The 10,209-nt window shown below is 37.5% G+C and overlaps 2 protein-coding genes and 1 long non-coding RNA gene across 4 annotated transcripts; 2 read left to right on the top strand and 1 right to left on the bottom strand.

Annotated features, from left to right (window-relative positions):
• Window positions 1–407: 407 nt before the first annotated feature.
• Window positions 408–1,325, top strand: LOC133697842 (transcription repressor OFP13-like). The gene has a single exon (XM_062120648.1). The coding sequence runs from the start codon at window positions 538–540 to the stop codon at window positions 1,168–1,170; it is 633 nt and encodes a 210-aa protein (XP_061976632.1). The 5' UTR covers window positions 408–537; the 3' UTR covers window positions 1,171–1,325.
• Window positions 1,326–2,060: 735 nt separating this feature from the next.
• Window positions 2,061–4,225, bottom strand: LOC133695631 (uncharacterized). The gene is made up of 2 exons (XR_009842507.1): window positions 3,040–4,225; window positions 2,061–2,909 (listed from the first exon to the last, which is right to left on the bottom strand). It is a non-coding gene; the product is annotated as an uncharacterized LOC133695631 (long non-coding RNA).
• Window positions 4,226–5,895: 1,670 nt separating this feature from the next.
• LOC133695876 (protein SMAX1-LIKE 3-like) lies at window positions 5,896–9,183 on the top strand. Of its 2 annotated transcripts, none has more exons than XM_062117843.1 (3): window positions 5,896–7,347; window positions 7,444–7,699; window positions 7,799–9,183. In XM_062117843.1, exons 1-3 carry the CDS (start codon window positions 6,155–6,157, stop codon window positions 8,912–8,914), a joined length of 2,565 nt encoding a protein of 854 aa, XP_061973827.1. In that variant the 5' UTR covers window positions 5,896–6,154; the 3' UTR covers window positions 8,915–9,183. The 2 variants fall into 2 exon arrangements, with proteins under 2 accessions (XP_061973827.1, XP_061973828.1); XM_062117844.1 differs by having other exon boundaries at window positions 5,899–7,347; window positions 7,802–9,183.
• The last annotated feature ends 1,026 nt before the right edge of the window (window positions 9,184–10,209 follow it).

Below are 10,209 nucleotides of genomic sequence, written 5' to 3'. Positions count from 1 at the left end.
ATTAAAGTTATTAAATCTAGCTCGATCTAAAATTTAAGTTATAAGTTAGCTCAGATTTACATGAATTAATTTAAGATCTCGGGTTGATCTATAAAGCTAAAAATGAGTTTTATAACAATTCTTTCTATAGAAAGTTAACAAGAGCTTGGAAGAGATGGGTTATGAAAGGGCTAGTAAAATTATGGGACAGAAAAACATCAACAAAACAATTCACGGGAGCTCCATTTATTATAGGAAGCTTTTGAACGTAAAAAAAAGTTGTGTTATGTTTAGTTGCTATGAGGAGAGACATTTAATATCACATTCAATTATGCAACTCAGAATTTAATACTCACATGATCACAGGCCCTACCTGTCCCATTTCCTTTTCATCCTCCCCTACTCCTCTTCGCATCTTCTTTAAATACAACTCTCACAACTTCCTCTGATCACATTAATAGCAAACCAAAAAGGCCATAGACATTCATTGATCGCGAGACACCATTTAAGCCTATACATCATCTCTTTCTAGTGTTTGAGACCAAGAGAGCAAGAAAAATGAAGATACCAACACTCTTCAGGGGCAAAGAAACAGAGCATGCATGGCAAAAATGGCCTTCATGCAAGCACCCAAAGACTCTTTCTTTCAGGGCTGGAGATGATGTTATCAAGACTGTAAACTCAGTCTTCTTTGATCCTTCTGAAGGGGTTGAAACACCAGAGTCATGGTTCACTGACTCGTCAGAAACTACGAGCTTCTCAACTGAGTCGGAGGACTATGACGGGGAGTCATTGGAGGTTGTTGTGCGTGGGGTGAGATCAGAAAGGTTGTTTTTTGAGCCTGGTGACACAAACTCAATACTAGAAGAGGCAAAAACAGGAGGGTTTCCATTCAAAGAAAGTGTAGAGCTAGCAATGGAGTCTGAAAACCCATATGTTGATTTTAGAAGGTCAATGGAGGAGATGGTGGAGTCTCATGGACTTAAAGATTGGGATTGTTTAGAGGAGTTATTGGGGTGGTATTTGAAGGTCAATGGGAAGAAGAATCATGGGTATATAGTTGGGGCATTTGTCGATCTACTTTGTGGGATTGCAGCTGCTCCTTGTTCTGATTCTACCTCTTCCTCTTCATCTCCTCTATGTTCATTGAAAGGGCATAATGAGATTGATGAGGAAGAAGGGATGGTATAGTCTTAGCTTTCATGATTCCAGTTTTGCTTATATTAGTAGGATTTAAGAAAAACAAAATGAGATTAGAGCTTCTTTTCGTGTACATTAATTACTATGATGATTATGAAATCTCTCCCCTTCTTGAAAATGGCAAGAAATATTAGAATTAATTTGAAGGTTCTGCCTCTTGTTCTCCGCCTGTGAATCTCCAGCTAGGTTCAAGGAGAATCGTTGAAAGAATGTGAGATTATTGTTGCAAATGAACCGTGACTACACAATCTAGATGGCTAATCTAACGTTTAATGCAGACATCGGGTGATAGAATGATCTTCTTTAATAGATGTTCTGCTGTAGAAGCTGCTCAACGTCTGGTCTGAATTCTGGTAATCTGACCTGTTAAAAGAAGCCACCTAAAATGGCGTGTTTGACCGAACATATATCAGTCTACGAAATTAGCTAAACTGCATTGCAAATGCGAGCTATCGATTTCCTCAAGAACTGTTAGCTAAACCTACACGCAATGCATTGATATCATCAACCAGATTTAACCCACTGTCTAAACAGTATATGAAACTGCAGTGGAACGTTTAATAGATTTGTTCATATACCACTTTCACATGTCCACATTTAAAAAGAAGTTATATAGAAGGTCAGAGGTTGTTTTCATCTTTTTGAATGCACACGTTACGTTGCTCCATTTTTTTTTATTTCATCAAAAAAGGGTAAAAAAAGAAACGCAAGGAGTTGTCATGGAAATTGATAGAAATACAAGTGACTTCAGATAAAAAAGAAAAAAGCCGTGTCCTTGTAAGAGACTCGTCTCGAATATATTCTGTGGTTTCCTCTTCCCCTGTTCATAGCGAAGGCAATCTCAAATCTTGGGTTACCATATAAGATTGGACACAGTGAAGTGGAGAACCCATCGAAAATTTTCCACTGTTGTTTCAATAAACAAGAATCCCTTGTGATATAAACAAGAATGACAGAAAAAATGGATACAGTGAAGATAGAAGAGACATGCCTCCTTGTATTTAAAGTACAGTCAAATACGTTTTTGTCTCTTTCGTAAATGTTTCACCTCTTCTTTTTTACTAAAGACACTAATCAAACACAACCTTATATATTATCAAATTGAGAACTTTATGTAAACAAGAATCATGAGTTCTACTACTTTGTATGACTGACAGCATGACCATCCAAATTCCACTTGAAGACACTGAAAGCTGTAGCTCTGAAAACGTAGAGGTTTATACAAAGTAGAACAAGCGATTAATTAGCTGCTGCACTTTAGCAAGAACTGCTGAATTAGTATCATCTGCTTCAAGCGAATTCCAAGACATTTTTGTAAAGCTAAAGTCCATGTAAGCATCCTCAGATCTGCTGATTCAACTCTTAATTAAAACAAGTATCATTGTGTATGGAAAACAACTCTAAATTCCTCCCTCCCTCCATCTTCATAGTCATTAAAGATCACCAGCTTATGATATGATTGACCTCTCATGATAGAACCTTAACATATCAATATGGCGGCAACTACATCCTCTTGTCCCTGAAAACTTTAGCTTTACTCCTAACTGATCTGCAATCTGCCTTGCTGCATTCCTCTGATTGTCTAAACTACCGATTTCATCATTCCCTTTTCAGATTAGACCAGGGAGGCTATAATATTTTCCTTCTTTTGTTACTCTAGATGGAAATTTCCTGTGATGTAAGGCTTCTTAGAAATTCCCATGTCTTCAATACAATGAAACGCCAAATTCCTAAATAAGTAAAAGCAACTTCAGAGTTCAGACCATCTTAACAAGCCTAAAATGACAAAATTATGCAACACAAGTAAGTTGTTCCTTAACTCCTATCAATAATCATTATGGAAATCGCTCAAGGAAGCACCTTATTGAAACATCAAGTTCCACAGCCAACATCAAGTGCAGAGATCGCTGTCCTCTAATGCAAAGTTCCCTGGCACTTCCTCAGACTCTTCTTAAATTTTGATGAAGATATTGTTGCATTGGGCATCCTTCACTGACATATATGAATTCCCCCAATGCAACCATATCTTATTCAAAATTATGATCCCTCTTGTGATTTATCCACGACAATCTCAAGTGAGCAGCCAAATTGCATGTAAGAATTCACCTTATACATCTTCATCACTTGTGAAATTTGAATTCTGGGACGTATCAGAGGAACAATTATGCTGGCATCACTGCCACAGGCAGCACCCAGTTTCTCAATTCAGTTTATAGGCAACCAGACATTTGAATCGTGTGTACATGCAACCCTAAACTGCAAATGAAGAACACATAAACAAGCCAATCTCATGTGCATATAAACATGTGACAGTTCCATAAAAAAAATAAAAAAAATCACGCAAACAGCCAAACGAACACTACATTATAACCGAAACCCTTCTTTTAAAGGGAAACACAAGAACCATACAAATTGAAACATGATAACGAGACGCGAAGAACATAACAAAAAAGCATTCAAAAACATCATTCTTCAGCAGATATATTTGACACTTAACAGCATGCATTTCAGGCAGGTGCAGATTACTACTGCATACGTGTCCATGAATTGATAAAGAAAGATAGAAAAACAACTAGAAAGATAAAGAAAAATCATCACAGTATATTCCGTGTCTAGAACTTGGACATGATTCCAACCTCAACTAGTAATAACTAGCTGATCCATTATAAAACCGAGTCCATAGATTAAACTAATTAAATTTTAATCGATTCAATAATCCAATAAAAAAGTATATTTGGGTTGTTCTAACCTGTTTTTTTTCAACTTGATCTGCTCAGTAAACATATCAATTCCAGCCCATTTAGGACATACTATTTGTTTACCTCCACTATTTTGCAAGGAATTCAATGTTTCAAGCCCACAGTCAAAATAGCAAAATCGAATGCAGGAACATGTTCATCAGACAAATAATAAAAAGAAACAAACTCTGACACTAATTCAATCCAAGAAATCAAACCCGTGTTAGTTCAGACAAATTCACAAAAGATACAACCCAAAAAAGTCACAAATTTTGGAGATCAGTAGCTATGGTTTTGAAATCTGTGAGACAGAGAGGACCAGATACTGACATGGTTTTGCTGGATACCAACTATCTGTGGCAATTTTTACGTCTCGATCCCTGATATTTACGAGTCTTATCAATTTAGTCCCTATTTTCTAAAATCCCCTTAAATATTTAATGTTTATTCCGGTACTTGAGATATGTAAAACGGAAAAAAGATATTTTATGCAATCTTACGCATGCAATGAAACCTGCTCATCAAGACAGTTAAATCATGGAGAATAATCTATTGTTAAATCCTTGAATTGCATATATTTTTTTACCGCATTCCCTTGATAAGAGTTTTAGGGGGGTTTCTGAAAAGTATTCTTAGTTTTGAGGTAAGTTGAACTTCTTTACTTCTTTCACGTTGTCACCAACATGTCACCGGCTTGTCGTTTGAGTTTATCCTGACAATTTTGTTTGACTAGTTGACCGTTTTGCCGTTTCTTTTCAGACAGACGGGGTCTAACTCAAGTCACTAATATATTTTGTTTGTATCTACTATGCTAGCCTTGCTAGGCCTAGACTGTGTTTAGAGCCTTCCATGCATCAGCTCTGGTTCTGCCTATGTGCATTTTTATCCTGTGCTAGCTTCAAGTAGGAACTACGATGACTAATTAAGCAATGCATCAACAACAAGAACATGGGATTGATAGAAGCAAGCTATTAGCTGTAAGTCTGCATGCAGATGAAACATTCTGTCAGCCAAGGATTTCCTATTCAAGTGACAATTAGCTAGGTAGGAGCTTGGCAGGGGAAAGAGCTATAGCTGATCAAGAGACGTGCAATACTGCAATGTGATATCTAGTGCAAGTCTGATCCAGGGAAAACTCAAACGAGTACTCTAATGCTATATATTGTGGAAAATAGAGTGGAATTTTCTGATGACCATGTCCAATTCTGTGAGAGTGGTGGGATTCCAACAAGCATGATTAATGTTCTATGTATCAATATTATATAAGCATGAGACTGTAACAACAGTACTACTCCAGCATCCCAGAAAAGAAGATAATTGGAGATTAGCTAATTATTGAAGGGCTCCTATAGGGTCATGGGCTAAATCAAAAACTTGATTTGAGTTGAAGGCCCTCATCAAAGCCAACTTTATGGCCGGGGAGGGGGGTAAAGAATGTTTTTTACATAGATTTCATACAATATCTGTTCAAGGAAAATAGAAGTTTGTGGCCATCCATTACGCAATCATCAAAGGCATTATTCCTCTTCTTTGATAAGAGAGCAAAGTAAAGCACTACTACAGTTCCCAATTCCCTTCAAACAGACAGGCAGTCCTCTCTTCTTTACTTCAGCTTCTTGGTATTGGTGGATTTGCCTTTCCTTTTCTTTGCCCTTTCTCTTTTTTCCTTTTCTTTTTTTCATTATCTACTTTTGAGCTTATTCTTCCAACCTTTAATAACTTATATAGTACATAATGCATCAGTCATTATATATATATGATTTAACAAAGTGATTATTCCATTCATAGTCCTTAAAGCTTAGTGCTTTGCAAAATGTTGATATAATTTATAGCTCCCACAATATAGAGACACCAACCTTTTTTTTTTTAATCCACTAACCTTTATATGATGAGAGAAAGAGAAAGTTGGATATCACATGCAAAGCACTTTCACATACAAAGACTAAAATCTTGCCTCACTAGCAAGAAAAGCACAATCCCATAGCCCATAATATCTACACTTAATTGCCACACCTCTTCCCTCACAAGCAAAATATAAACCAGCAGATAGCTGCTTCTTCATATATATTGGTAGCTTGACTGTGAGTTTACATAAGAAATTCCTTACTTCTACTTCTCTTGTTATCCACACATGAAGCCTAAACCTCTTTGAACGATCATCTAGTTTTCCTTCATCTAGTTAGATATCTTTGAAACTTCTTATCATTATATAAGTGAACATTCAAAACTAGAGAAAAATGAGGGCTGGAATTTGCAGTGTACAGCAGGCTCTTACTCCCGAGGCTGTTAGTTTGGTGAAACAAGCAGTTGGTCTTGCTAGGCGGCGAGGCCATGCTCAAGTCACTCCTCTTCATGTAGCAAGCACAATGCTTGCTTCCTCTACTGGTCTTCTCAGAAGGGCTTGCCTTCAATCCCACTCTCATCCTCTTCAATGCAAAGCTCTGGAGCTCTGCTTCAATGTGGCGCTTAATCGCCTCCCTGCGTCCACTTCTAGTGCCCTATTAGGCCCTCACTCCTCTTACCCTTCCCTCTCCAATGCCTTGGTTGCGGCCTTTAAGCGTGCTCAGGCTCACCAACGGCGAGGGTCCATCGAAAACCAGCAACAGCCCATTTTAGCTTTGAAAATTGAGATAGAACAGCTCATTATCTCTATCCTAGATGATCCTAGTGTTAGTAGAGTCATGAGGGAGGCTGGTTTCTCTAGTACTCAAGTGAAAAACAAGGTAGAACAAACTGTTTCTTTGGATATTTGTCCTCAAAGTTCTCTTACTGTCACCTGTCAGCCCAAAGAAATCATCAAACCTCAAGTTCTTAGCGCTAGTGTGTCTCAATCTCTACCTTTCAGTCAGTTTGGAATCATACACAGCAAACCATTAGATCAAGTAAGGAATGATGATGTAATGAGTGTCTTAAACACATTGGTGGGAAAAAAAAGAAACACTATCATCACAGGAGAGTGCCTGGCTACTGCTGAGAGCGTAGTTAGGGGAGTGATGGACAAGTTTGAGAGAGGGGAGGTTTCTGGGGATTTGAGGTCTGTGAGGTTCAAAAACTTTCCTCTTTTCTCTTTCAGAAGTCTTTCCAAAGAGGACCTTGAACAGAAGCTTCTGGAGCTTAGGTGTATTGTGAAGAGCTATATAAGCACGGGGGTGGTTTTATATCTGGGTGATCTCAAATGGATAGCTGATTTTTGGTCAAGCTATGGTGAGCAAAGGAGAAGCTACTACTGCACTGTAGATCACATAGTCTTGGAGCTCAAAAGATTAGTTCATGGATTCAGTGAAACGGGAAGGTTGTGGCTTATGGGGATCGCTACTTTCCAAACTTACATGAAGTGTAAAGCAGGCCACCCTTCTCTAGAGACTATGTGGGAACTTAATCCTGTAACAATTCCAGTTGGGAGCCTGAACCTAAGTCTCAAACTCGATAGGTAAGTCCTTAAATTTTAATTAAAGTGCTATTTCAAGCTCATCTGTTTATCGTATCCCCATTAGTACTAATCTTTCTGTTCTTTACTTTCTTTCAGTGATTCACAATCTCATCAATCCAGAAGCAAGGCATCTTTGAATGGGTCCAGTTGGCCACTGCTTGAATCTAGAGTTGATAACCACTCAACTTGCCGGACAGATTACTCTGTCAACTTCAATAAAGAAGCTCAAAGCCTAGTAGGTAGGACCCATAACAAGGAATCCACTTCTAGCGTTACTATTTCCAACAATTCAAGCTTGCCCTTATGGCTCCAGCAGTGCAAAGAAACTGAAAGAAATACGACCAATGACCAGGTGCTTATTTTACATGAACTTCAAAGTTTATAATGAATCTTGGCTACATCAATAGTACTTCAATTAAATTAACACTCCTTGCACTTGGAACTTGTTTAGCAGGAATATCTATGCAATAAAGGGATTTCTCTTTTTGATTCAGTCCACAAACAGTCCTATCCTCAGAAAACCATCAAATTTGCTTCGTCTCTTCCTTCAACGAATTCATTCTCCTCGCAAGAGCGCAACACCGATTCACAACAGACACACCTAAGTTGGCCAGTGATTTTTGAACATAAACAGTTTGAAAAAGAGAACCAGATTTGGATTTCAGAATGCAGCAATGAAGGTTATGAAAGCAGTTTGAGAAATGTTCCCAAACCCGACCTTTTGTCAAATCCCAACTCTAGTCCAAATTCAGCTTCTTCAAGTGAGGCAATGGATGATATTGAGGGTGTCCAAAGCTTCAAGGAGTTCAATGACTACAGCTGGAAGAATCTACGTAGTGGCTTGGAGAAGAAGGTTCCATGGCAGAAGGATATCATTCCTGAAATTGCAACCACTATCCTTGAGTGCAGGTCTGGAATGAGGAAAAGGAAAGGAAAGTTGAATCACATAGAAGACAAAGCAGAAACTTGGCTGTTTTTCTTAGGTGTTGATTTTGAAGGTAAAGAAAAGATTGCAAGGGAGCTAGCTAGACTAGTTTTTGGCTCTCAAAGCAACTTTGTATCGATTGGTTTGAGCAATTTCTCCTCATCAAGAGCTGATTCTATCGAAGAATCCAAAAACAAGAGGGCAAGAGATGAGTTGGGTTGCAGTTATCTTGAGAGACTTGGCCTAGCTTTGAATGAAAATCCTCATCGCGTGTTCTTCATGGAAGATGTGGATCAAGTTGACAACTGTTCTCAAAAGGGTATCAAGCAAGCAATTGAAAATGGAAATGTAACACTTCCTGATGGTGAAAAAGTCCCTCTTAAGGATGCCATTATTATTTTCAGCTGTGAAAGCTTCTGTTCGGTGTCCAGAGCATGTTCTCCTCCAAGAAGGCAAAAAACCGGGGACAATCATGAAGACAAGGAAGATGAGGATGTCATGGAGGAGAAAAGTCTAGTTCTTTCACTTGACCTGAATATTTCCTTTGGCGATAATGGAGATGATCAATGTTCACTTGCAGAATATGGGATTTTAGAATCTGTGGATAGGCAGGTTGTTTTCAAAATTCAAGAATTAAGTTAGGGGGGGTATATCTGTTAGATATTTAATATTGAAGGACCTTTCTTTCTTTTCTTTTCTTTTTTTTTTTGGTTTTTTTTTGGATTTATGTGCGGAGAGAGAGATTAAACTAACAAAGGGGAAAAAGAAAAATTCTTTTCTGATCTTACATGGAGGGGGGGAGTTGACAGGATTTAGGCACTTAGCTAAGTAAGGCTTTGCTGTATATTTATGTCTTTTTATTTCTTAACTTGATGTTACATACTGCAAATCTAATCATGGTTTTCCTCCAAGATTTCATTTCTTTGCACAAGTTAGGCAATCTTCCATGCAAGTTTATATTCTATATCATCTCAAATTGCCTTTATACTGATCTTATAGTTCCAGCAATGATAAACATGGTGATTAAGGGCTCATTTGTGGTGAAATTGCGATTCAAGTAAAAAAAATAATGCTTTTTTAGCTTGAAACGCAGACACAAACACTAAGACTTAACTAGTGATAAAAAATTTTTTGTTGAAAATCGAAAGGTTAGATTCATAACTTCAAGGTTATGCAAAGGAGTGGCTACTTTGGAAGAGAAACAAGGAAGAAAAAAAAATCTTCCATGGGAAACAACTATTAAAAAGTGAACACTATACTTTATGACTAGTGGGCAAGTGTTCGCTTTATTACTATATTTGTTTGGTAGGTTTATTAAAACTCAACATTCTAGTCTTTGAGAAGTGTAAGGAGGGAATGATCATCAACCAAAAAGAGGATCAGCACAAAAACAAGAAGCATCTAATCTTTAGACCATAAAGAAGTTTTCACTTTAGAATCCCAAAAAGGAAGATCGTTTTTTTAAGACTTTATGGGACCATGTTTGAAGAATTTGTTTTATATATATATATATATATATATATATATATATATATAGATGATGATAATTATATTAATTAACAAGCTATATACCTGAAGAACAAATCATGGGACCTTGCCAGCTCCTCACCATTCAAATGTAAACTTTTATCTTTCCTTTTCTCTAGTTCTAACATATCCAGCCATGTAGCTGGCTGATTAATCTAAAATTGTTTTGAGTTTATTCTGCTGAATATATCACGCATGCTATATATGTAGCAACTGGTAACTAGCTTGAAAGGAGTGGTCCAAGCCACCCTATCAGGTGGTATAAGCACCAAAAGAGGAGGAATGTAGCTAGGTTTAGATTTTGGTTCTTGCATGTTGTTCTTGAAGATTTTGTTCAAACTTCAGAGGTATCATTTTGTTAACGAAAAGAGGAATAAGCTTCATCTTTCAGAAAGCTCTATACCTTCCTC

The sequence above is a fragment of the Populus nigra genome, chromosome 6, assembly GCF_951802175.1.
Source record: "Populus nigra chromosome 6, ddPopNigr1.1, whole genome shotgun sequence".
Lineage (NCBI taxonomy): Eukaryota > Viridiplantae > Streptophyta > Magnoliopsida > Malpighiales > Salicaceae > Populus > Populus nigra.
Note: the sequence above shows the minus strand (reverse complement) of the source record. Positions and strands in the feature narration are given on the sequence as shown.